This window comes from Echinops telfairi, unplaced genomic scaffold, assembly GCF_000313985.2.
Source record: "Echinops telfairi isolate 266 unplaced genomic scaffold, ASM31398v2 ScPeMD7_23;HRSCAF=83, whole genome shotgun sequence".
Lineage (NCBI taxonomy): Eukaryota > Metazoa > Chordata > Mammalia > Afrosoricida > Tenrecidae > Echinops > Echinops telfairi.
In genome coordinates, this window is record NW_022103920.1 from 12,677,944 (window position 1) to 12,705,287 (window position 27,344).

General features: G+C 49.1%; 1 protein-coding gene across 1 annotated transcript in view; it reads left to right on the forward strand.

The window, feature by feature from the left end:
* The window catches only part of CHCHD3 (coiled-coil-helix-coiled-coil-helix domain containing 3), a 287,909-nt gene that overhangs the window by 43,531 nt on the left and 217,034 nt on the right, over positions 1–27,344 (forward strand). Inside the window, exon 3 of the mRNA XM_045288924.1 lies at positions 17,511–17,592. Within this exon, the coding sequence (XP_045144859.1) occupies positions 17,511–17,592 (82 nt within the window). The remainder of the gene's footprint in view (positions 1–17,510; positions 17,593–27,344) is intronic.

Here is a 27,344-nt window from a genome sequence, read left to right on the forward strand (position 1 = left end):
TCATTTGCTCTCGTGTGCTCTAATCAGACATGTTCCTTTCTCCAATTTTTCTTCCAGGTCATGTATATACAAGCGGGTTTCAAAAAGTTCATGGAAACATGGGATGAAAAGAAAACGGACTTTTCCCATGAATGTTTAGAAACTCGCGTGTATTGGTCCTTATGCAGGTCTGTGCTGGGAGGACAGCACACACAGCCACGTGAGGTCTTACAGCTAGTTTCCTGAATGCCCTGTGTTTCTTGACCAGCCTGAGACTTTTCTCATGCGATTGGTACTGTTTTCAGTGCGTTTCTCCCGTGGGGTCACGCTGGCTGTATATCTTCACGACTCGACCAACTAAGGCCCTGTTAGGGACGTAATTTGCTTCGGGCTCATCACTGTTTAATTTATAAACTACGCATAGTTCCCCCTCATTGTCTAGGTCTTTCTTTTTGCCACTGGCCTTCATTTTTCTAGAAGGAAGGTTGAATAGTCATTTAAACCAGCCATGAGAGTGAATTTCCAGACAACCCCTGATCTGCATCTGTTTTACTTTACGCTTTGGTTTCCTCTCCATTGATCATAGTCTATGACTTGAGCAGTGTTCATCGACAACGAAAGAGATTCAGATTAATTCTTGTTACTGCCACGTCTAGTTCATGGACAGTAAATACGTGAACCGTGGAGATCAGAAGCTGAGATTCTCTTGTTATTGGACCTGCACCTCCAGCCAGCACCTACACGCTCCTGTAAGATACTCTGACATTTTGGCGGGATAGCAGTGGTGGTGGGGTTGAAGGGGGAGGGGTTGGGGAGAGGAGAGGGCTAGTTATGTAATGTGGTAAACATTCTAGCACGCTGACATTCTGTAGAATGTGTGGTTTTAAAACAATTGCTTGCAAAATATCACACCACCTCAGTGCAGTCGTAGCCAGTGGTAGGGCGCTCCCTAAGGACGCAGGCAGCTTTTCAGTCAATCAGTATATTCTCTGCGGGTCCTGGCCTTCATCCTCCTCCTGAAAACACCGCCTCTGTGCACTTCATCTTTCAGAGAAACCCCAGCTTTGGTCTTTGTAAACCCTCTTGCTGGAATGACAGAGACTGCAGGACTCTTTACATTCGAATCTGCTATTAAAATAATCGTGCTCTGTCTGCTTTGCAAAACGTACAGCCAGAATGCTCCGTAGAAGGGAGGATGGAGAGACTTCATTTCAACTCCTTTGGACTTACGAGCAGGAGAGAGGGACCTCTGGAGAAGCCCATCATGCTTGGAACAGAGCTGGAAGGAGACCCTCGACCAGATGGACTGACACAGTGGCTGCAGCAGTGGGCTCAGACGTGACAACCGTTGTGAGGCCGGTGCAGGACCGGCAGTGTTGGGTTCTTTTGTACAAAGATAGCTGCTGCTTGTTTCCAACTCAGCTACCGAACACTACCATAACCGCCACACCACCACACCACACCACAACCATACTACCATACTACCACATCACACCACCACCACACCACCACCACCATACCACATCACCACCATCATCACATCACCACACCACCACCATCACTACCACACCACCACACGACTATTACACCACTACCACACCACCGTACACCACCACCACTACCACATCACTACCACCACCACCCCACCACCATATCACCACAGTACCACACCACCACCACCACACCACTGCTTGTCACAGAACTTTCCTTTGTAGAAAAGGCAAACTTGCAGGCACCCCAACAGAAGTGACTGTGACTATAAGGTGTAAGCCTTTCCTGGGTGGCCCTTTGCATCTCCTGGCCGTGCTTCCGATTAGAACTAGACTATGCTGTGCTTTCTCTCCTATTCACGTGCAGGTGGTTTTGTAGTGTGTTTGTCAAACTCCCTGTAGTGACCTGAGAGAGCAAGTATGTTAACATCATTTAAAAGTGTTCAACATGCAGTTAGACCTTATTAATTTGGCCTCATTTAATTTCCACTTTTCCAGGAAATTGGAGAAGCTTTGCACTGACTGGTAACTCTGGGGTAGCGGGGGTGATCGTGATGTAGGGGCCTTGAGAGTGCTTGGCAGGACAATTCCTGGAGAGGAAATTTCAGATTACTTAGCACATTACTTGATGGCTTCATCATGTATGTTGCAAGTTACAGTTTTCCGAGAATAAGTTGGTGTTCTAATTATTAATTTTATTAAAGCAATTCCCCTAAGATGCTTGGCTTGGCAGTCCTTTTGTTAGACTGGATCCAGTTGCTGACGGTACTTGAAAGTAATACAGGGGCATTTCTGTTTAAGTGCCATGTGGCCTTCAAGCACACACACCCTTGCAGCCTTCCCACCGTGTATTCTGGAGACTCGTAGTGAAAGCTCATTTATTGATGGTGTTTAGAGAGAAAGAATTCCTCATTAAGCCCTTCACTTACTTAATTTATGAAAGGAATCTCTGAATTAAGGCAAGATCATTTAGAGTGGGGAGTTCTAAATTCTTTTCTTATTTTTCTTATCAAAATGGTACACCCCCCTCCTCTCCTCCAAAAAATGGTGTGGCCATTGTGAACTGTTCGTTCAGTGTGAGTTCAGTATTCTGTTTACCTTTGAGGCATTTATGAAGTTGGTGGGGGAACGGGCATCGAAAGAATTTCCCCGTGAACTTTTTGAAGCCCTCTTGTCATTTAATTGGCCCAAGCACTATCTCATTAAGATTGTTTTGATGACAAGTATTTTGGCATAAAATAAATTCACATCGGAGAAATTGTTCTCTTCAAGGCCTTAACGTGTACCTGGATATGAACGTGCTCAATAGTGGAAAGATGGGAATTGTGTGTAGGTAGACGGTTCTTTAGTTTCTGTCTCCCTGCGATTATCAAGGAGTGTGTGTGTGTGTGTGTGTGTATGTGTGTGTGTCTGACTGCATTTCCACCCCACCCCTGTTCCCTCTCTGTTGGGTTGTTGATGAGTATAATTCTGCAAGGGTACACATGGAGGCACCAGGAAAACAAACAAAACAAAAGACAATTTGATGCTTGGCAGAGAGTGGTTGTGGGTACCCTAAGGAGATTCATCACTGTTGGTTTGCTGTTTGGTTGGGCTATGGTTGACTTTTGTGTTGCCACGAAGCTGGAAGTTTTCCCACCAGGATTTGAAATAAACCAGCAGAGTACAGCAAGGCGGACAGGTTTCAGCCATCCTTCTAAAACGAAGGTAACGAAATGGTATTGTCCGGCCTCATGCCAGGAGGTGAATCCAAGTCCAGTGTCTGCGGGAGCATGCACCACGGGATGGCGTGAAAGACAAAATCCTGGGGGGAGGGCGGGGCTTTCTCCATAGAGGGTTAGTCTTCAGGAGACTTGGGGACCATTAGGAATACAATTACTATAACTGGTTTTATAGTTCTCTGCTGGTCCACCGAGTCTTATTGTGGGTGACTTACTTTATTTTATTTATTTACTTTGAAATCATTTTATTGGGGGCTCGTACAACTCTCATCACAATCCATCCATCCATCCATTGTGTTAAGCACATTTGTATATTTGTTGCCATCATCGTTCTTAAAACATTTTCTTTCTACTTGAGCCCTTGGTATCAGCTCCTCACTTTTTCTCCCTCCCTTCCTCACGAACCCTTGATATTAAAAAAAATTTTTTTTTTCATGTCTTACACTGTCCGATGTCTCCCTTCACCCACTTTCTGTTTCCGTCCCCCAGGGAGCGGGTTATATGTAGATCATTGTGATTGGTTCCCTCTTTCTCCCCCATCTTCCCCTTCCCCTCCTGGTATTGCTCCTCTCATTGGTCCTGAGGGGTTTATCTGTCCTGGCTTCCCTGTGTTTCCAGCTCTTATCTGTACCAGTGTACATGAATGACTTATTTTACTTTCAGAAAATGGGGAAGCACATTCTCGAATTTACACGAGCAACTGGACGATGCTTTTGGCCGGGAGATCATTGTGCGGGGCCTCCTCGTGTGTTTAGGACCAGCGGTTGATGCGCTCTGCTTCCCCGGACCCCACAGAGCATTGTTTTTAGCCTTATTAGAGGTCACAGCTGCTTATGAATTCACTGAAGTGGTGTTCTTTGAACAATAAGTAGAGATTTGTTACTTTAGATGAAGGAGAAATAACAAGGTGCTGGGTATTACAACCTGACTTGGAAATCGGCTGATCTAATTATCACCAAGTGAATTAAAACAAACAAACACAAAAAAACCCATGTGAAGCCCAGGATATCGCGCCACTGCGGCATGAAAACTATTATACCAATATGTATTTTGCGGTCTCTCAGTTTCAATATATTTGAGCTACCATAAATAAAATATGAGCTGAGCGTGGGAGTGAAATCTGAATTGCGTTATTTAAAACTGCCCAGGAGAGGCCATTGCTCTGCCAGGGTTAGCTTCTGTGTTAAACAGATCCCTGCTGGCGGCTCACCCTTCATGGGCTGTGCACAGAAGGCTCAGAGACCTGCCTGCATGTGATCTCGCCTCTGTCTCTAAAATCCCACTGCCACTCAATCGACTCCTGTCTCCTAGCCACCCTGCAGTACAGAGTAGAACTACTCTTCCCTAAGGTTTCTGAGCATGTAAGTCTTCCGGAGAGCAGGCTGGTGGGTTCGAACCGCAGGCCTTGCAGTTGGCAGCCAGTGCCTAACCCGCAGAGAGAGCACCAGGGCCCGTCTACACTCTGGTAGGTGGAGGGCCAGCTTGGAGGAAGAGAGCTCTAGTTTGGTCCCCCTGCGTGGAACTAACTGCTCTGCTGGCGCCCAGCTTTTGCCTTCATTCGAAAGAAGGAACAGCTAGAGATGGGGCTTTTGTGGGCTTTCTCCAGGGCTGTGGACCGTCAGATTGGTTACAGGCGTTGCATGCTTCCTTCTCGGACCTTCGAGCCTTAGTCTTTCTCTGGGCTTTGCTTACCACGCAAAGATAAATGTGAAGACTCCCCTGGGAAATAGGGCTGTTGAGGGTTGAAAGGACCTTTGTAGAGTTCAGGACTGCTAGTCCTGATTAAGGTTTGGGCAAGGTGCAGCTCACTTCACTGACGAGCACGCCTGCTTTCTTAACAGTAGTGGGAGGGAGATGTTGGTGGAATCTGTTGATTAGGATGGGATTTGGCTGCCTGTTTACCAAAGCAGATTATTAGGCAAGAGCAGTGTTGGCTACTAGGCATTGGGCTGGTAAACACGACCCGCTCCGAGATTCAAGAGATGAGCTGTCGGCTCCCTACTGAGATGTGCAGTTTTGGAAATCCTAATAGGGTTGCTGACTGTGAGGCAGAAGACTCGATGGCCGTGGACATTCTTCACACCTCGAGGAGCCTTGTTGGTACAGTCAAGGAGCCTGGCTGCTAACCAACAGGTCGGTGGCTTGAATTCACCAGTGGCTCCATGGGAGTCGGCTTCTGTAAGGTTTTCTAGCCTGAAAACCCCCCGGGGCAGTGCCACTTGCTGTGGCTCAGAACCATAGCCTTGAGGACAGTGGGCTTTGTTTTGATGGGTGGATGGCCCTGAAGTTTTTTTAGTGCATGAAAGTTTACTTGTCTGCTCTTTTTCACTGTTATGAAACATACTTAAAAACCTGTGCTATGACCCTTCCATCAGAGTGGTAATTTGGAAAGTGGATCAGAGGGTATATGTGAATTGGCCTACTGCTCCCATACACTCGGTGGCTGGATCTTTATGAGTAATGCTGTACTAGCTTCTCCGCGTTCATGTTGAGATAAAGCTTGTGTTTGTCAGTATACATTACCATTTGTTGTTGTTGTTAGGTGCCACTGAGATGGTTGTGACTCATAGTGAGCAGAACAAACCACTGCCCCATCACTCACCGGCCTCAGTTCCTGTTAGAGGAGAGCCCGTTGTTGCAGCCACTGTCTCGTCCATCTCGTCGAGAGTCTGCCTCTTTTTCCCTCCCCTTCTACTCCACCACGTATGCTGTCCTTCGGGGACTGGTCTCTCCTGACAACGTATCCAGTGCACGTGAGATGAACGTCATCCTCCTCGTTTCCTGAGGGGCATTCTGCTGTACTTCTTCCGAGACAGATTGGCTTGTTCTCTTGGTAGGCTATGGTACTTTCAGCCCCATACTTCAGATGCATCAGTTCTTCCATGGTCTTTCTTCTTTGTTGTCCAACTTGCGCATGCATATGAGGTGATCGAAAATGCCCTGGCTTAGGCCAAGCACACTTTAATCTTCAAAATGAACCTTTCCATCATTTGCCCGACAGATTATGTTGCTTGATTTCTTGACTGCTGCTGCTTCCCTAGGTGTTGATTATAGATGCAAGTAAAACGAAATCCTTGGCAACGCCAGTCTTTGTCACGTTGTTGTCTGTTGTGAGTTTTCGTTTGCTGCACATTGAGTTGCAGTCCACCCTGAAGACTGTGGTCTTTGACCTCCATCAGGTGCCTCTGTTTTCTTGGTTTCACCGAGCCAGGTGTGCCGTCTTCTTAGCACAGGTGGTTAATGAGCCTTCCTGGGGCCTGGTGCTTCGTTCCTCTTCATGTAGTCTAGCTTCTCAGACGATTTGCTCAGTACTTTACTTTATCTATGAATTATTGGTTGTGAGGACCCTTTGGTCAAGATCAGACTTCCACTATTAGAGAAAATAATCTCAGCCATAACTTGCTGCCTCTTTCCTTCTTGTTGTATCGGTGAACTTGTTGCAGGGAGTCGGTAATTGCTATCTTCTGTTTCTCGCCTCCCACCGATCTTCCACACTCGCCGAGGGTTATCCAGTGACCTCTCTTCATTTCCTCTACCATCATGGGGATTGTTTCTCCGGCATCTGGGTCCACCTTTAACTTCCTCCTCTTTCCTCTCTCAGGGCCACTTCCCCCCGTGGAAGATCTTTTCTGGTGGGTCGTATCTTCACGCCACCATCTCTGCTTAGGGTCTTATCCAGATTGTGGGCCCCGAGAAGTGGTGTTTCTACGAAGTGATGTTGTTCCTTAGAGCACCACACTGAGCACTACCCTTGGCTTCTGCTTTCCCCTTCAAGTTTTGTCTGCACGCTTTTGCCATTTGACGTTTCCTCTGTCACCCTATTGGCATTGCTGTGTTGTGTTGTTTTCCAGTGGACCTTGTCCCCCTTTTCTTAGCATCCCTTACCCACACTCCTCCCGCATTTTCGAGGCTCCCCTCAATTGGGCATAATTTGCCCATCTATTTTTATTTTTGGTGGTGCCTCCACAAAGTCAGTGGTTCAAACCCACCTGCTGCTCTAAGGGAGGAGGACATGCCATTCTCCTTCCGCAAAGATCTACAGCCTCGGAAGCCCTCAGGGCCGTTCTGCCCTGTACTAGAAGCCCACTGTGAGTTAGAAGTACCTCATTGACAGTAGGGTTGGTTTGAGTTTGACTCTCACCTCTTACAAATAAGCTTCGGTCATATGCAGTTTTTTTAAGCTCACAAGCAATCGGCTGATGCTTATTTTCTTTCTCAGATGTACCCCGGTTGAAGTCCTTTTAATGTGTTTACTGTAGAAGACCGTTGCTCAAGCCCCACCTTCATGAAAGACCCCTGACAGCTTGCCAACCTCATCGTGAGGGCATGCCAAGTTGGTAGGGCTCCTACTTAGAGCACCCCTGTGCCCAACAGCACAGAACACTACTCGATCCTGCCCCACTCTCAGTTACGTTTGAGCCCACTGTTGCAGGCATTGGGTCAGTCCATCTCATCAGGGCTCTGCTTTTTTTCTGACCTTCCACTTGACCAAGCATGATGACCTTGTTAGGTTTCCCTCCTGATACTGAGCCCTGCACTGACTTGGACCACGATCCCCTTTTCTGGTGGGGACCTGCCTGTGTGACTTCTGCTCTGAGGGTCTGCTCCCATGGCATCCAGTCCCTGTGGATGCACTTTCTAGTCACTCAGATGGCTTCCTTTGTTTGGGTGACTCCTGGAGATCACGTGGGAAAAGAAAGTATGAACAAATACATAAAAATAGCTTTACAAATGAATGGACCTGAATCTTTATGTTAGCTACCCAGCCAGCTACCCTACCATGCACACCACACCCAGACCCATCAAAGCAGCCACCCAAACTCACTGCCCTTGAATACACTCCCACTCAGGGTTACCTGATTCCAGCTCCTGACAGGGTAGAACTGCTCTTGTGGGTTTCCTACAGTAATAGGACGCCCGACTGTCCCGCACGGTGAGGCTGGTGTTTTTGAACTGCTGACCTTGTGGTTAGCAGCTCGACTCCTAACCACTGACGTTCATGCCTGAAACCTGGCCTTGACCTTGAAGTCCTCCTGCTCACGGCATCCCAGGAGGCAGGACACGCACGGAGAAGCGTTTATTCCTAGAAGCTGAAAGTGCGCAGACAGTACAGTGAGCTTGTGACACACGCCCCTGCTTCCCTCTTGGTAACCAACATCATTCCCGTCCACCATGTTGTGGGGCAGAAAGCAGGGTGGGGGGCTGGCAGGTAGGGGCTCCACTTGGAGCTCTTTCTTGAGGAGCAAGTGTACTCTATTTACTTAGATTGTGTGTGCTTTCTCCCGCGGGGAGGTGGGGGAGGTCCCCGGGGGGCCGGGGTCCCCGCTGTCTCCCAGCTAGCTCAGGCTTTCCTGGACCCGAGACTGCACAAACCACTCAGCTGGTTTTTATTGGAAACGCTCCCCTCTGATTCACAAAGCCCGCACCTTTTCGCCATGCCCCCGCCAGGCCCATTTGAACGGGATGGAAACAGATTTGGGCCCCTTTTTTGCTTTTGTTTTTTTTTTCTATTCACATCGGGCTGGATGCTTCATGTGGCTTTTAATGCATGTCCCTCTCCCCCGTGAACAAAACACGGACGCTCTGGAAACAAAGAAACAAAAATTAGGCGATGCATCAAAAAGCAATCTCCAGAGGTAATTATTATTTTTTAATTTAAATTATAGATCTTCTTTTCCTGGAGGCTTTCTGAGGTCTTGTCACTATTACTCAGGACACGAGACACTGTATAGATCAGCCTCTGCATCCCACCGTTAGGGACTGACTGTCTGCCAAAAACCGTGAGCCCGCCCGCCGGTGTCCGTGTCTTGCGGCCCAGCCCCGGTGCTTATTTGGGACAAGGGGCCGCCTTATGCAGGCGATTATTGTAACACAAATGATGAAACGGGCGTTACTTACAGCGGAGGCTGTTCTGATGAAAACTTGGCGGTGCTAACTAAAGCCTAATGGCGCAGTGTTAGCACAAAGCCATCAGCGTGATGCTCTGCTTCTGTTGTTGGCAAACCCTCTGTGACACCGAGTGCACTGCGGAGGATCCTGAGTGCGCGCTTACGGGTCTCTGTTGGAGCATCGGCATTAACGTTAGTGTGTCAGTAGCTGGCGCAACCCTGCCAGGTAAACCGACAGATCCCATCGTTTTGAAGGGATCCCGAAGGAAAGGATCCTTGGGAGAGAGTAAGCGTTACTGCCAGCCGCACATCCTCACCCCTGTGTGTGTGTGTGTGTGTGTGTGCTATGTCTAAGGCAGGTGTAGCTACATGCCCCGTAGGTAATTGCCCTTTCTTCCTAGCCCCTGAGTCCCCTTGGCCCTTTCTCTGCCCCTAGCCTGTAGCTCTCCGAAGGGAAGCAGATGGGGACAGGATTCTTCCTGCAACCCCGACGCGGGCTGCGCGTCATTTAGCTCGAATGGAAATGTACCGTTGTGGTTCTTTCATTGCATGGATGACACCATTATTATTTTTTGAACAGCAAGTGCGCTTTCGTGCTAATGAATTTATTGAAATGATAAGATGAATGGCTATTTCTATGGAGCTGAAAATTTAATTTGGCTGTTGCTGATGGTATACGTGTTCGCCTCGCTGTTTGAATCCTGAGCCAGGCAGGGTCTGTGTTTTCACCTGCTGCAGGGATGATGCAGCTGCACACCCGTATTTTCTTCCATGGTAGGTCTTCATAGCCTCTCCTCTGTGCGTTTGGACAGCTCGGCTGTCGAGCTGGTCCCAGCGCCTGGAGACCCGTGTACAACAGTGTGAAACCCGCCCGCCCGTACGGACGCTTGTCCTCCTGTTGCAGCGCGTGTCAGTCCATCTTGTTGACGGTCTTCCTCTTTTTCGCGGCCGTCTACTTGATGCCAAGCATGACGTCTCTTCTCCAGAGACTGGTCTCTCTGGACAGATTGCCCAGAGTATGTGAGACCAAGCCTAGAGAGGGAGCACGCTGACTTGTCTCTTTGTTCTTTTGGCAGGCCGTGGCACTTTAAATATTCTGCACCAGGACCATGCGTCCGATGCTTCCATCCCTTTTCCTGTCTTCTTTATTCAGTGCCCAACTTCCACGTGCATGTGAGGCAAATGACAATACCATGGCTTGGGTCGGGCTTATAAACCCGCCTGTGAAGCTAACGCTGCTGCGGTGTGTTGTGTAGGCCTGACGCTTCCTGGAGGCACAGGACAGAGTAGAACCTCTCCGTAGGGTTCACGAGGCCTGAAGCTTCAGGGAGCACAATGCTCCTCTCCCAGGAGCATAAACTCACCGCCCCCTAGAGTACCTATTGCCCCACCCCCAACCCCAGTTGCTGTTGATGATGTGCAGGCCCTGGGGTCTTTTCTCTTGCAGAGCCGCTGGGCAGATTTGATCTGCTGACCTTTCGGTGAGCAGCCACGTGCTTAGCTATTACACTACCACGGCTCCTTATGAAAATCACAGGCTGTACAAAATTGAACTTGACATGACTTACATCAGTGAAACCAGAAAGAGAAGTGGAATGGGGGGTGGGGGTGGACAGTGGGGAGAAGAATCCCAAAGGCACTGACATTTTCCTAAGAGGCAAGCTGTCATTTTTATGATAAAAACGAACAGGTTATTTCCGAAGTCCTGTGCTGGGACTGGGGCTTGGAGTGAAGGCTAGGAGGGGACCCGGCAGCCAGGGGAGGGAGATGTCAGCCAGGAAGCTGGCTGGGTCTCTTGGGGTCCCTGGGAACCGGAAGTCTCGTGATGGTTGCATGTCTAGGCTTTCTGTGCTTTCAGAAGTGAAGAGGAGGAGGAGTCTGCTAATCCATCACGTCCTTCAGAGTCATTTCTACCCAAAGATTTATGTTAGGTGTATCCTAGCACCTCCCTCCCATTCCTCCTTAGTTTAAGCAGGGTTTGAAAACGGAAACTTGAACATACATTTTCCAGTGTACAAGACAGGTGAGGTGGGAGGCGTTTCTGCTATGCTTTCTCTTGAGGATTAAGACCCAACCCGACCCGCTGATGCTGAATTGATTTTTGACTCATGCTAAGAAAGAGTGGAACTGCTCCTTGCGGGCCCCGAGACTTCACGTCTTTATGAGAGCGGAAGTGAGTTAGTTAATTGTGCCAGCCTGGCCGATAATCACATGTGGTGCTGGTTGAAAGGCGGAGGGATAAATGGGTGGTGAAGCCTCGCCTTTCTAGTTCTCGGGTCTCTTGTTTTGTGATGGTTGCATCGGGTGCAGCTGCCTTAGCAGTTCCCTGCTTCAGCTTGCAAGATGGATTTCCTACAAGACATCCCCAAGGAGAAGCCGCATGGATCTATCCCGATGCAGCCCTGGGTGCTGGAGCAGCCGTGTGGAGACCCCTGCCAGTGCTGAGATGCTTACACGTTCACTGACTCAGCTTTCCTCCTGCAGTCGGCATTATTGCCTCTGTTTTGTGAGGTGAAGGACTTTGTGGACTGGGGTGTTGGGTATGGGTTAATGTTGGACTTGTGGGCTTGGGCAGCATTGGGTTGGGATGTTTTCCTGATGCACATTTTCTTTGCATAAAACTCTCTCTTATACATGAGTTGCTGTGGATTTGTTTCTCCAAAGTACCTAGACTAATACAGGAAGCCTCCTCTTTCCCCAGAGGAATGGCTGGTGAGTTTGAACTGCTGACCTTGCAGTTAGCACCCAACACTTAACCTTCTGTGCCATGAGGGCTCCTCTCTGAGAAGTAAGACCGTGGAGTTCACAGTTCCTAAGACTGTGCCTGGAGAAGACACTGAAGTCAATGATTTCATTCAGTGGAAACAGTCCAACCATCATGTCCACGATAGCAGGTGCCAGGAAATCCTGTGAAGTATTTAGTGGGAAAATATGCTGCAAAAGAGCCCTTTACAGATTTTAAAAGAAAAGGTGTTACTTTGACTAAGGTCGAGTCTGCCCCAAGCCATGGCCTTTTCAGTCGGCTCAAATGCCTGGGGAAGTTATAGAAATATAAAAGGAAAGTAATTTGGATGCATTTGTACCGAGGGGTTGGCAACGAACCCGGAATACTCCGCAGACTGCCATAAAGAACCCCGTAGTCTTAGAAGAGACACACACAGCCTGTTTCTCTGAGGCGAAGACTTTGCCTCACTTTGGCACTTCCTGGAGTTTGACCTCATCTCTAGACCAGCATGTCACGTCTGGTCAAAGGATACGGGATAAAAAGGAGACACACCCTAAGTGAGATGGTGTGACACACAGTGGCAACAGTGGACCCACGCCTGCCAACTCCCACGACGATGGAGCAGGGCAGCACCACCGAGAGCCCAGGAGCTGGGTGGACTTCAGCTGCAGCTGTAGTGACCTTGGGAATTCTGGAGTTACTCCTTTGATCCTGGATTCAGCTTGTTAGCTGTAGACATTTAGAAGTTGTGTGTGTGGGGGTGGGTGGGGGGAGGTGGGGGCAGGGGAGAAATGCTAAGGCAATCATGTGATTCCCAGGGCATCGGAAAAGTCATCTTTAGACTAGACACAGTAGCTGTGCAGACGGTTGTTGGATTGAAACCGAGAGGGGGGGAGGAATGGAGCTAACGGTGATGAGTTCAAGAATAAAGAAAAGTCTCCAAAATCGGTTGTGGTGGTGAGCGCACAGCTCTCTTTGATATGGGAAGTCTACGTCAGTGACACCGAAAAGCCAGGAAGCAAACAGAAACAGTACAAATCACGAGCTTCTCTCAAGCAGAGGTATTTATTCCCTCTCATAGTTTGGGGTACAGGTTCACACCTGCTGTAACCCAGCAATGGCAACGCCTGGCTTTTTCTCCTGGGGCAGATGGGCGTCGCAGTGTCAACTGTAACTTTTTGACAGCATGCGTGCGTGCACTGAGAGATGTTTGTCATCGAGAAAGAAAATACTTTCTGCAAAGACTGATTTAAAGCACCGGGACCAAGTATGTGAAGAACGCATCCTTTCTGGTCTTACAGCTGTTTGAAAAGAAACGCAGTGCACATACTTAAAAGCCACGGAACCGTGCTTCCTGGGCTTGATGGAGAGGGGTCGCACGCACACTGCTAGCTCGTTTTCACCCCCTTTCCCGTGTCACAAGCGCCACCCGCCTCCAAAGATCTGCTGGCCAACTCCCCGGGCTAGCAGGCAGTGCTGGCCTTTGCTGTGCCGCGCTCTGGGTAGCCCGTCCTGAAACGCTGACCTTTTAGTTTAATAGCAGTCTTATTTGAGAGAACGCTCGGTTCCTGAGAGCCGCAAAGAGTGTTTTCCAAAAGGCCATTTACACCGCTGTCTCCACGCGGAATGCCCGTTCTCTGTGCTTCGGAGCGGGCCTCTCGGAAGAAACGTGTTGTTGCTTTCTTGTATTCTCTTGATTGAAAAACAACTAACAGGAAGCTTACATTTGCTCAGAGCCCATTACCACCCGGGTTCATTTTCCTGCCTATGCGTGATTTGCTCTTTGAGATTTTTTTAAGCCCTTCATGCTTGGTCATGTTTTATCTTTTGTTGTTTTAAATTCTCCTTTGCAGCTAAGGTAATTACTTTTTCATCTGTGACCTTGGACTTGAGACCCGAGAGTTCAGATTTTTTTTTTCTCCTCTTTTTCTCCTTCTCCTTTTCTGGAAATTGTTTGGGGATTAGGAAGTCAGCCCGGCCCTGGTCCCTGGTCTGGTATATAGGTAGTAGGGTCGCCTGCTTGACCTGCCAGCCCGTGGGCACGGGGTCTAGGAGCTGTTGGGAATGTTCCTGCTCTGTCCATTCCTAGTGCCTTCTTCCTGTCCTCTCTCAGCACCTGTCATGGCCTCATCAAAGTGGTCCCAGTTCTCTGCGGCACCTCACCCTAGCAGGTGGCAGGGGCAACAGGTAGGAGCGGGAAGGGCTCGGGAAAGAACAGACCGTCACCAAACCACATCTCTGTCTCCCCATATTGCCATTGCTCAGCTTCTTCCAACATGGGCCCCTTCCCACCCACCATACCCTCATTTCATCCTGGTCTAACTTTTAATGGGAAGCTCCCTGCTAGTCCCGGTTTCCCCCTGAGCCGGAGCCGTCGATGGATTGCGAAGGTGCCGGGTTGCTTCATCAGCTGGCTCAGTGCTTCCCACCTAGACCTGCGGCCAGAGCCCAGCACCAAGATAACCAAGGCCAGTGCCATCAAACGATGCCGGCTCCTGTTGACCCATCTCTGTGTGTGACAGAGTGGAAGTGCCCCATGAGGCTCTCTTGGCTGTAACCTTCACGAGGCAGATCGCCTGGCCTTTCAGCTGGGTGGGTGTGAACTGGCAACCTCCTTCTGGGGTCAAGTACAAACCATTTACAGAACCAGGGGCTTCTGAGTTTCCAGATAGGGCTGGGCTTTTTGTCTGAGTGGGTTTGCTGTGTTGGCTGGAAACCATCTAGGGGACTCGGTGTGGTTCTAGTTATGTGGATTGACCGTGTGTCTGTCCAGCGGCAGAGCACCGTTTGGTCCAGTGGTTAAAGCTGTGATGCCACGCTCACTTCAGTTGGGTCGTTTGTCCAGCCTCTGCCGCCTAAGGAGCTGCAGGCTGCAAACCACTTACAGACGCGGATTGCCTCCTGGGCTTTCTTACCTGCGAGGCTGTAGAGGGAGACCTGATGCTGAGTTAGGCCTGGAGTTCTGAGCTGGCCATCTCCTTGGTCCTCACTGGCCAGCCTGTCACCCTCTGGAGAAATGCCTGTTCACGTCTCCTGGCCACTGCTCAGTTGTGTCATTGCCTTCCGTGGTTGAGTTGTGAAAGTTCTTTACAAGCCTCTTGTTCATCCAAGGGATTATACCATTTCCTTTATATTTTTATCTCACAAGAACCCAGTTTTTGCATGAGGAAACCACAGCTTGGGTGGTGAATGGATTTAGGGGAAGTCTGTGCGGTGGAGTTGTGTACTCTTTTCAAGCTTGATCCGCGCTACACCATGAATCAGGCTTCGTGTGTGTGTGTGTGTGTGTGTGTGTGTGTGTGTGAGAGAGAGAGAGAGAGAGAGAGAGAGAAATTGGGAAACAATACTCCATTGTAGAGTTGCATTCATTCATTCATTCATTCATTCATCAGTTGGACATTAACTCGTCTTCACGCGGAGGATAATTGTGAGCAGTGCTGCTATCAACGTTCTTGTACAGGTTCTTATAGAGATAAGTGTTTCAGACTCTCCTGAGTGCATCTGTCTCCTGTACCTAGGAGTGAAAATGCTAGATCAGATGCTAAGTATGTTTAGTAACTAAGGAACTGCCAAACTATTTTCCTAAGCCATAGTGTCACCAATGACTAATGTGGCCTCCGGTCTCCGCCTCTCTCTGGTCTTATCCCTCTTGTAGTGTGTGGGAAGTGGCCCCTCACATGGCTTGACTTTTCCTTTTCCTAATGACTAATGATGGCGAGCAACTTTTCATGTGCTTCATGGCCAGTTCTAGGCCAGTTTCTCCTTTGTTTAATGGTTGGCATTTGCCTTTTTACTTTATAAGAGTTCATTACAAGCCTGGATCCAAGTCCCCTGGGATCCATAAGAGATTCGTCGATGGGGCTTCATAAAGTTTGTGGAAAAATTCCAGTATCTTTTAATTCCACCCCCCACCCCACCCCCTGCCCGACCCCGTTTTGCAGTTCCCTCATATGCCGTGACATAGTTTTCCTTGTTCGTTTTTTCTCTTTCAACAGTTGTATTGGCATCAAATTCACACATCATACAATTCAGCAGTTCAGGCACATTAAGAAGAGTTGTGTAAGCATCATCACAATCAGTTTTAGAGTATTTTCTTCAATCTTGTCCTCATGATTATGAGCTCCCCATTTCCCCTCAACCTCTGCTGCCCCAACCCTCAAGGAACCATGAATCCAGTGACCGTCTCTAGATACCTATCCTGGATTGCATACACAGAAAGATATTACAAGAAAATAAATGACAACAACAAAAACTAACGAGAATAACAAAGTAAAACAGATCAAAACCTTAATGGACAAGAAAGCAGCGAGTGTTAAAAACTAGAGCGAAGTAAAAGGGGTCACAAAGGAGCTCAGATGACCGGGTGCTAACTCCCTCCTTGAGTTGCCTTTTCCCTGGGTTGATGCCATCTTTCTGCGGCTGTCTGTGGAGATGCCCATAAGCCACACCCCTTGAGACCTCTCATTTATCTTCCTTGCTATTGCCCTCTGGCTGCTAAATATTTAAAGAGGTTTCTGCATATGGTACTGTGAGTCTTCCTTTGCCTCTGTCCTGAAGCAAGGTGCTTAAAATTGGTGGGGTCATTCAATAATGTGTTCCCCAGAGCATAGAGAGCCCTGGCCAAGATGCCCATCCTACAGTCTCAACCAGGTGAAGAGCAGTTAGGGACCGCATGCACCCAGGAGCCTCTCTCCCAAGAGATTCTGGGGCTTTCTTGTCCGCATCCCTCGTGGGTGTGAAAGAAGAAATCGTTTCTGCTCGTTTCTCAGGAAAGCTCTCAGGAAGTCTACGAAAGGTGTCTGTTTTGCCACACTGTAGCTGTAAGGCTGTTAACAAAAAACATACCACACAGAATCTTCCCATTGAAAACACCAGATGTTTCCAATCAAAGTCCCCGGGAACTTACAACCCTCCAGCTTGTCCTCAGCTCCGCTCTGGGTCTCTCTGTAGTTGTGGGCACTGGAGTCTGAATTACAGGCATCAAAAAATAAAAATTAAAGTTTCGAAATTATTGCCTTCCCTTTTCTCATAAGTTACAGGCAATACAGATGGGTCTCTCTGGGTGCCTTGATTGAATGCTTAGCTATCAAAGTGGTAAGAGTTGGGCATCATTTTCCCTCATCCAGCCCCTCCCTTTATTAAAACCTCTCCTGCCCTTCCTGGCCCTTGTCACATGCTAATGATGGGACATCATTTTAAAGAATCTGGACCGAATGACTGACTCAGTCCCCACTGGGCAGTAAGCAGCTCCCTGAGTTTATTATACATTTTGGCAGGTGTAGAAATTTCTAGGTCACCAGGGAGCTCTTGATTAAATTATTCTTGAAGGGCACTAATTGGCCTTTGCCATAGTGCTTAGGTAGGTCCCAGGAACCCTGGTGGCACAGCGGTTAAGCGTGCGGCTGCTAACTGAAAAGTCAGCCCCTCCAGCCAGCCCACCACCAGCTGCTCTGGGGGAGAAAGGGGTGGCAGCCAGTTTCGGGCAAGATGACTCTCCTGAGAAGCCCTCTTGGAGGGCAGGTCGTCCTGTCCTGCGGCATTGTGATGGGTCGGAATTGGTTCTGGGCAGGTCATACCGAGGAAAGACAGACCCCTGGCAGGACTCTGCCCACTACGCTGAAGCCTCGGGTTCACTTTCCGATGATGTTGCTTGTTAGCTTTTGGAAGACGCCTCATTCTCTCCCCTGCCCCTCTTTATTGATCCTAGTTTCCGAAGAAGACTTGAGAAGAAGAGTGGCCCAGGAGCTGGCACTGGAGCAAGCGAGGAAAGAATCGGAGAAGCAAAAGCGGTGAGCGTTGTGGTTCCCCTGGCATGTTGGCGGACCTGCCAGTTACCACATCTCTGTAGGGAGGAACGATGGTAATCAGAATCATGATTTGTCTGTGGCTGAACTCTGGGCTGCCTTAAAAATGGATAGCCTGGCTGTTTTAAGATTTGTATTATACTAGTAAAGCCGCTAAGGAACCTTGCTTGGTGGTGCTGTGGTTATGCATTGGGCTGCTAACTGCAAGATCAGTAGTTCGAAACCACCAGCCACTCTGTGGGAGAAAAAGGAGGCTTTCAGCTCTTGTAAAGAGTTACTTTCAAAAACCCACAGGGGCAGTTCTACCCTGTCCCATAGGGTCCTTATGAATTCAGAATTGATAGTGTTGAGGTTTTTTGGTAAAAGCCCCATGTTGCCCTCTTCCCAAAGTGGAACTTAGATGACCAGTATAGGTAGATCTTGGGTTGGCTGTGGGTTGGCTTCCAGACTACCAGTATTTTGTTATCATAAGACAAGTGAGCACCTGCATTTTGGGTTTCCCAGTCCGTATAAAATTTATGCCAGCTTTGTACTCTAGGCTCTTAAGTGCACAGTAGCACAATGAAAGAGTTGGAAACACTGAGAATGACCACATGGGACACAGATGTGCAGTGAGCACCTGCCATTTCACAGAGATGTGAAAGATGGCACCGATAGGCTGGCGGGACGTGGGGTTGTCACAAACCTTGAACTTGCACAGTGTCTGTGCAGAGCACTGGAGTGGAGTGCCGTAAAAGGAGGCCTGCCTGACTAGCCTGTCTGTAGGTCTCAGTAGCGTAAATATACAGTGGGCGACACGTGGGGCTGCTAATCACAAAGTCAGCAGTTCAGACCTGCAGGAGAAAGGTCAGCTTTCTACACCGTAAAGATTTACAGCCTTGAACACCCCAAGGGACAGCTCCACTCTGCCCTGTAGGAGAGCTGAGTCATAATGAAGGGGTGGCAGTGAGTTTGGTTTGGGAGTGTGGTTTTCTCGGCAGGTGATAAGGAGTTCTTGAGGATTCTCTAAGTCATAGGTTCTCACACTTAGGTGGCTTACTGTCCCCTTTTCAAAAAAAGAAAAAATTACATAGAGTTCCCTTGGCAATGAAAAACTTTTGTACTGCAGCCTTTAATTGTGGATCAATTGTAGGTCTCTGATGATTGTGCAGCTGCCCCAACCCGCCTCCGCCATTTGCTCCATGGCCCCCCAGCAGTATTGGGCCTACTTTGGGCCAAAAGGCTCTAGGCATTTCTCAGATTCCTTCCTGTAAATGAGTGCATTTATGATGGAAACGGGGCAGTCTGGTAAACAGTATTGTAATTAATGATGAATGTTCTGTCGCATACAATGCCTGGATTAACAAATGGAAGTCATTAGTAAAATCTACTTACTTAAGACAATTGGCCTGACAGAAGTGTGTAACGTCAAATCAAAGCCCTTTATAATATAGCTGCTTCATTTGGGAATAATCCCCCTTTAAACAAAAACAGCCCGGTCCACCAGCAGACCCACCGCCATGGAGTCGCTTCTGACTTGACGAACTCACTTTGGGGGCTCCCCCCCTTTTTCCTGCCCTATGGAGCGGAACTGGAACTGTCTGAGAGGGCATCGGAGGCGGGGACTCTTGGTAGGAGCAGAGAGCCTTGTCTTTCTCTCTAGCCGCTGGTGGGTTTGAACCCCCCCATGTTGCAGTTAGCAGCCTACCTCTTACCTTGCCTCGCCACCTGTGCTCTGTTCCGGTCGATGGATTTCGTGGAGACACTTGGGTACGGCTGCTGCGTTTAGTGCTCCCTGTCCCCCTCTCAGCCTGGAGAAGGCCCAGTGAAGTGTGTGTTTGCAGGCGTGGGAGACTGGGCGCAGTCAAAAGACCTCCGTGGGGCTGGGAGGAGTGGACTGTGGCAAACAATTACCTTGGGATGCTCGGCAGGCATGCACATCCTTATGTGCAGCCTTAAAAAGGCCACTTATGAAAAAAGTTTTTGTTTTTTTTTTTAATGGGAGAGGTAAAATGTCTGACTTTTTAAAGGCTTTTCAAGCCTATACTTATTCATAAAAGTATGTATGCATTATTCCAATGCGTCCCATCTGTGCATTTTCTGAAGTGTGCTTCTAACACAGTGCATTCTAGTGCCAACGGTGGATGCATATCATTTCTGCTCTGCGTGTCACACACGCGCCCACTGCCCAGGAGGAGAGGCTCTAGCCGTGTCCATGTGGGTCCTGTGTTGTCTCAACTCTTGCCAGCGAGAGCTAGGTGTGAACCAGGTGTACACCTAGCCTCTCATCCTCACTGGTCCCAGGACCGTGAGCATAAGCGGAACCTCCCTGGGCCTTTTATTGTACATCTCGAATGGAAGCCTTTGTTTGAACAGCATTCTGCTTAGACAAATGGCTCAGTGGGTTGGTTACATGGTGAGCTGCTAGCTGCAAGGCCAGCTGTTCGAACCCACCAGCCGCTCTGTGGAAGAAAGATCAGGCCATCTTGGAAAGTCGGGGTGCGGGGACGGTTCTGCTCTGTCCCACAGGGTGGTTTTAAGTGGAGGTGGGTTCGATGGTAGAGGGTAAGCTTATGTCGATTTGCATTAACCTGCGGGACAGACCATGAAATTCAGGATGGGACATGGGATTCTTGGGGACACTGTGTGTGTGTGTGTCTGTATCTGTCCTGAGGTTTGAAAGTCAAAATATGATTAGTGCAGGGAAAGGTGTCTCAGTGCATTTTCAGTGGTTTCCAATGCAATCCTGTACAATTGTTTAGGTGGGAGAGGTTGGTGGATCATATACTTTGATAGTGACCTTTAACTCTTTGTTAAACCCCCCCCCCCAAGAAATTCAGATGACCACTTTGATTAGCAGGCAATCAGAAGCCATGCATTCTGGCAGAATTTCGTGTCTTTGAGATTTTATGATGACTTTTCGTGTGGTTTTATTTTAATCAAGGCTTTTGGGCGGTTCTCGCATATTTATTGGGTCTATTAAGTGTCACACAGGAATAATAGGTTTTCGTTTTTGGTCATCCTTTCTTCCCAAATGATGCAGTGTGTTCCACATGAACTCACTTTGGGGGCTCTCCCCCCTTTTGTTATTCAACCGCAGTTTGCTCTGCCACCATTTCTAGAAGGGAAAGGACAGGTGAGGTGAAGAGAAGGTGTGAGTGAAAGCCACCTTCCTGTCTCAGGAGGCTTGGGGCTGGCAACCTCACTGTGATGAGACGAATGAGTATTGATAAAGGATTTGTTTTCTGTCACCTTGAAAGAGGGCAGAGGCAGGTGGTGGGCAGCCTTTTCTATTATTTTTCTCCCCCCACCCCTAAAAAAAAGCTTCAAGCCTTCTTTATGAAAACTTCCCGCTGTCAGACCTTGGTAAAAAAGTGTGTGTTCATCTATATCATAGTTCTTAAAAGAATCAATAGCTATCTTTCTTTTTTTCCTTTACCAGAAAAGAAGCCTGCAGGAAAAGCCTTGGGAATATTGTATGTGCAATATTTGAAACACTTTTAGAATCACAGAGCCTGTGATGCTGGCTGTAGCTGTTGAGTTAATGAGATAAAGCCTTGTCAGCAGTTTAGGGAAGTGGTTCTGTGTGCCTTTGCCATTTGTAGGGGTGTGCTTACCAAATCACATGGTCTCCCTTCGGAGTCTCCCGTGTCTTATGCCGGTACTCAGCCTGACCAGCCCAGACTTGGCTCCTGTTCACAATTTTGGACATACGCTTGATTTGATATTTCTCTGTATAAACTAGTCATTTTATCATGTAATCTTTGTTATTATCTCACTATCATCGAATCAATTCTGACTTGTAGTGGCATGTGTGTATGTGTGTGTGCATGCACATGCGTACACGTGCAAATCCTTATGGGAGCAGATAGCCTCGTTTTTCTCCAATAGAGCCACTGGTGGGTTTGAACCACTGACCCTACAGTTAGCAGTCCAACGTCTGCCTGGCGGCACCATTACTGTGTTACAGACCCATTGGATTTCCAGGGCTGTACATCTCTACAGACGCTGACTGCCACAGAGCAGCTGGGGGTTTGAAGCCACTGACCTCTAGGTTAGTAGCCAGGCATTTGCCCTCGTTCCACCCGGGCTGCGTTTACAAAGTCTCACAAAGAACAGTGGAGATTTGACTGGCAGCCCTGTGTCGACGTGTGTCCCAGCCTGTGGCTTCTTTGTGGACAGTGAGCAGTTGTTGGCAAAGTAAAACTCTAAACCCACTGCCACCCAGTTCATTAGACTCACAATGACCCTACAGGACAGAACAGAACTGGCCTTGTAGGCTTCTAAGAGTGTTAATCTTTACAAGAATAGGAAGCCTCATCTTTCTCCTGCTGGCAGTTTTGAACTGCTGACCTTCAGGTTAGCCACCCAACGAGTAACCCACTCTGCCACCAGCATGATCTGCAAAATATTCCTCGATGTGCTCGGACATGTCAGAGAGTCTTCCTTAGTACAGAAACCCTGGTATTTGTTTCTTATTAACCCCACTTCCTCCCTACCTTCCCCCCTTGCCTGTGCTTTACGTGCAGAACTGAGACTGACCGCATCTGGTGCTCGTCAGTCAGCAGTTCTACCTCCACCTCACTCTTGCTGCCGTTCAAGCGGTCCTTGTCCATTTCACGGGCCAGCGCCTTCCTGTAACTGACCATTGTAGCAGGTTGGATCGTCCACTCACACCTTTTCACTTCTTGGTTTTCCTCCAAATCAGTTTCCTCTCGGATTGGTTTTGAGGCACTGCATTGGCACCCTACCCCCGATCGTTTTTGATAAGCCGACCGGATGTTCAAACCCGGAGAAAACCCTGCAACAGTTATGTCTGCCGGAGAAATTTGGCACAGTGGCTACACACTGGGCTGCTAACTGCGAGGCCAGCAGTTCAAAAACCACCCTCTACTCTGCCGGAGCTGTAAGAGGTAGTCTCGGAAACCCACAGGGGCATTTCCACCCTGACCTCCAGGGCTGCTCTGAGTCGGAATCGACTCAATGCCAGTGAGTGTGAGAGAGAGAGAGAGAGTCAGAGACCGTGGAGATGCCCAGGGGCTAGTTCAGGCACTCCTGACTGCATGGCCACACCTGGTCTCCCAGAGCACTGTGCTGGATTCCTTGGGATTGGATCTCTGAGCTCTTGGATAGTGGTTGAGAGTCCTTATCGACACTTCTCCACCCTGGAACAATCCAGCCCTTTTGGTTGTGTGTGTGTGTGTGTGAATGTCCTTAACAAGTTGCTAAGCAACCTTTCCACAGACCGTTATTGCCAGTCACCTGCTTTGTCTAACCATCCCTGTTGTGTGTAGGTAGGTGACTGAGAAAGGGGCCCTGGGAAAGCTTGAGTGAGCAGCACAACCAGGACCCGACACGGATCTCACCGCAGAGCCCCGCCCAGCCATGTCTCTCATGGTCCTGCAAAGAGGCCTGCCGCTATCAGGCTTATCTGAGCACCGTTCTGGCTGTTGCAAGTGCTGGGCACCCCGAGCCATTGGCCTTTGCTTTGGTCTCTTCTGTGGGTTGGGAGCCAGCCTTGCAGGCCTCGTGCGAGTGTAAGAGATCTTTGAGCGTCCTTCCCACGCATGGGCCCCCTGGACGAGGGACTGTGCTTCTCCATTCCAAGTAGCATTTGATGCGTAGACTTTGTTCTGTCTGCGACGGAAGGTAGGTGGTCAGTGGCCTGAGGGTCAGTGCCTGAGTTCCGATGTCCAGATTTAAAGGCATTGGCTGTGGGGGTGGGTCTCGGCCTGGCAGACTCCTGAGCCCTAGGCCTACTGGCAGCCATCTGTTTGTTGGGGTGCCCACGCAGGGAGCCCAGTACACCCTCCCCACCTTCACAGTGTTGCCCAGAGAGCCTTCAACTGAAAGGTGCGTAGGCAGCATGGGCACTAGGGAGATGTCAGTTTGCTCCCAGGATGAAGATGTGGCAGTCTGCTTCCGTAAACATGTCCCTCTGGAGACTCCGTGGGGCAGTTCTGCTCCGTCCTCTGGGCTTGCTAGGCACCGGGATTGACTGGATGGCAGCGGCTTTATTGTTACTACGTGTCTTTCGTATAATGGTCGAAGTGTGTTTATACACCATCACGGTCAGGCCACACACTTCAATGTTTCGAATTGATTAAGAAACGTGAGCCGCTGGGACTTTTGCCTTTGACACTGGCCCAGGGGTTTCCTCCATGGGGTCGATGACAAGCACAGAGCGTTTTCTTAGCCTCGCACGAGTTCCAGCTCCGTCCCTTCGCCTGCACCATCTACCTTCTCCAGACGAAAATCACTGCATTAGGAACATTTTTCATGCTGCCCCTTTAAAATTGTTTGTGTGATTTTTGTGTCAGGATAAAGCATAACAATAGAGGTTAACTAAATGTTTCAATTAATGCTGTAAAAACGAGTTGCTTCACAACTTCTCGGATCAGATCATCTTCCTACTTTACCTCCCTGATTCGATTAGAACCAAAGTCTTTGAACAGTGGTAAGTTCCAGTTGCATTTTGCTTTCCTGATGAGTTGGTGGATTAAAAGCAAACCAAGTCAAAACAAAACCAAAAAGTCAACTGCAGCCACTAATTGAACATGGAAAATGTCTGTTCATTAAAAAGCCATTATCCAACAGATTTCTGGAAATCTTCTATTATTCCTACTGCGCCAGGTTGGTTTACTTAGACAGGTCATTGCTCAAACTGCCGCAGTAGGGAGATTGCTGATCTGCTTCAAATGAGCAGGATGCTGTTGGGTCCTGTCGAGTCCCGACACTAGAACAATGGAGGAAACACCACTGGTGCTGTGCCGTCCTGTCTTTCCGTTGTCCATCCTGTGGTTGCAGCCACGCTCTCTTGCCGAGGGTCCCTTGCTCTCTTCATTCTGAGTCTCACTGCTTGACCTTCCCCAGGGACTGGTCCTTCTTGGTATCATGCCCAAAGTCAACCTAGGGAAGGAAGACCTTGCGATTACACAGAAGCTTAAAAAAATTCATCATCTCCCACTCCTTACCCTTGTAAGAACCAATCACACCTTCATCGCCCAAACAGACAGATAGCCCTGTCCACTGCCATGGGGTTGACTTTTGACAAGCACGGGATGGACAGGACAGAGTCGAGGTGGCCCCTAGGGTTTCCGTGGCTGTATGTCTTTACAGAAGCAGATGACTTGTCTCTGTCCGGAGGAGTGAGTGGTGGGTTCAGCCCTCCAACCATGTGTTAGCAGTTGAATACTTAGGCACTGTTTCACCCTGCTTGAAGCATGTTCTTAGCGTTGCGTATCATTTTTTAAAGGACAATATCCACAATGATGAACATACAGCTACACTTGATTGCCCTTTTTTTCCAGTCAGTGTTGGTAGATCTCAGAGAGCCCCTTGAGTTGACTTTACCCAAGAAAAGTAACACAAGAGGACTCATCGTAGTCGGAGCCAACAGTTGTTCAAACCCTTGCTTCGTCCCCAGGCCTGGTTCAAGCACTTTGCATGTGTTGTTCATTTAAAACCCACAGGAAAACTCCGGGTGGTTCAGCCCTGCTGGTGCCCTCGTGTCGTAGGTGAGGGGCAGAGGGCACCTGCTCTGGTCACAGAGCCAGAAGCAGGAGAGTCAGGGCTGGGGCCCGGCACACTCGCCATCGCTTGATGAGGCCGCGAAACAGAACACCCAAACCCGCTGCTAGTGAGCCGATTCTGTCCGACTCACGGTGAACTGAGTTAGGATTTCAGAGGCTGTAGATCTTTATAGGAGCAATCGCCTCATCGGTCTCCTTTGGAACAGCGGTGGATTAGAACTGCCGGTCCTGTGGTTAGCAATCCACCGCTCACCGGACAGCACCACCAGGGCTCCCTGTATGAGGTTGCCACTCCGGCTCCGAAACTCGGTGTCTTAATGGAGATGCTGCCTAGGCTCTGGCTGTCTGCAGGTCCCAGTGAAATGGTTTCCAGGGGCCATTGAAGCTGATGTTGTCTTGATTCCTGCACAATCAGCTTGGCCCTGGGAGTGGAGCTCATTAAACAAGAAGTTTACTTTTACAAAGAATTTGCAAATCAAAGGCCTTTCTTCTGTGTTAAAAAATTTTTTTTAAGTTTTAATTCACATGATGATATTTTGAAATAAAACTGTCACAATACTGTCAAATAGTGGGTGAAGATAATATTTCTGTAGACATTGCTATCTGTTGGAAAGTGTGTACTTTTTTATGACTACATCTGCCCTCTGTGCCACCGAGGTTTTATAGAGCGACCGAAACAATACCCAAATCTTTTGCCACCTGGGTTTCGGTCACCTTTATAATGTGCCCAGTTTCAGGTTGGTAGGACTTAAAACTTATCTCAAACTACCGAAAGAGAAGGTTGCAGGAGGTTGGCTTTGGGAAAGTCAAGAGTAGCCCCAGAAATTTGATCATGGGGTATCCTCTCTCCTCCCTCCCGTTAACTCACCCCGGTGGCACAGCAGTTACAGCATTCAACTGCCAACCAAAAGGTCAGTGGTTCGAGCCCACCGCCTTTTCTCTGGGAAAGAGGAGTGTGCTTCCGTGAAGATGACAGTTTTGGGAACCCTGAGGGGCGAGCTGCTGTGTCCTCTAGGCTCTTTGTGAGTTGGAACAACTCAGCAGCAGTAGGTGGGGCTCTGCGGCCTCTGCTTGCATCTTCTAGTACAACTCCAATACCATCGCTCACCTCTTCATCCGTATCCCCGTCTCAGCCGGGGGCTCTCAATGTTCACCCGGAGAACAGTGGCTGAAGACATTTTGAGGGGGGCGCCCACAAGTTGGGGATCCTGTTGCCATCTTGGCTGTGGAGGTCAGGGATGCTGCTAACTCATCAGCCTCCCACCACCGAGAAATCTGCGCTCCAACGGGTCAGTAGAGCAGGGGTTGAGGGAGCAGCCTCAGACGTTACCATAGAGATGGTACAGCGCCCCCTGCGGGAGGTTCCCCTGGTCCCCCGACCCTCAGCGTCTCCAGGCAGTGTCACTGTGTGTTGATGAGTGTGCGCTGTTGTGACCTTCCACTCTCACCACCCATCTCTTGACATGCCCGCATAGAACATCCGGGTCCTCCGGTCCTCGGGCTGTCTGATCTGTTGGTGCCTAATGCTGTTTGCCTACAGCCCTTGTGCCCCAGGTCGCGTGTGACCGGCTCCCTCTGACCATTCCCCGGTTGCTCAAATAGGCCCCTCGAGAAGCTGTCTCCTAGATCAGCAAGCCTCTGTTCACCTGTAAGCACCCTGTCAAAGGGCTCACGGGGCTTTTCCTGTGAGCCGTTGGTGCTTTGGGTTCAAGAGGCGCCCTGAGCAGCATGCATTTATGGTCCTGGCAACATTTGGGTCCTTCACCTGTTTTGCTGAACTCGAGAGATCATCTCTTTCCCTCGAACGGCCAGGGCCCACTGTGGCCCCTGCGGCGGCCAAACCCAGCTCGCACCTGCCCCGGTGCTACCTGTGCCACATTCCAGTGGGCTCCTGCAGATTTATTGAGCTAAAGATTGTCTTGTACTTCGTGCCCTCTTGCATCTATCTACCCACTACCTTGAAACGTGTTGTGTTTTTTTCCAAGCGCGGTGCACGCCTGTCTTTTCCCCATTTCTCAGCCGTGTGTCGCAGAAATGACACATACTCAGTAAACCCCACTCGGCACTCTGCAGACAAGAACAACGCATCTACCAGCCAGGGAGCAAAGTGAGAGAGAAATGAAGACCAATATTAGAAAAAGAACCCTTTGGGAAGCCACGCACACAAACACGTTATATTAAAATCGATGCTGGGGCTCGACCCTCTGTGCTCCTGTATATTTTAAA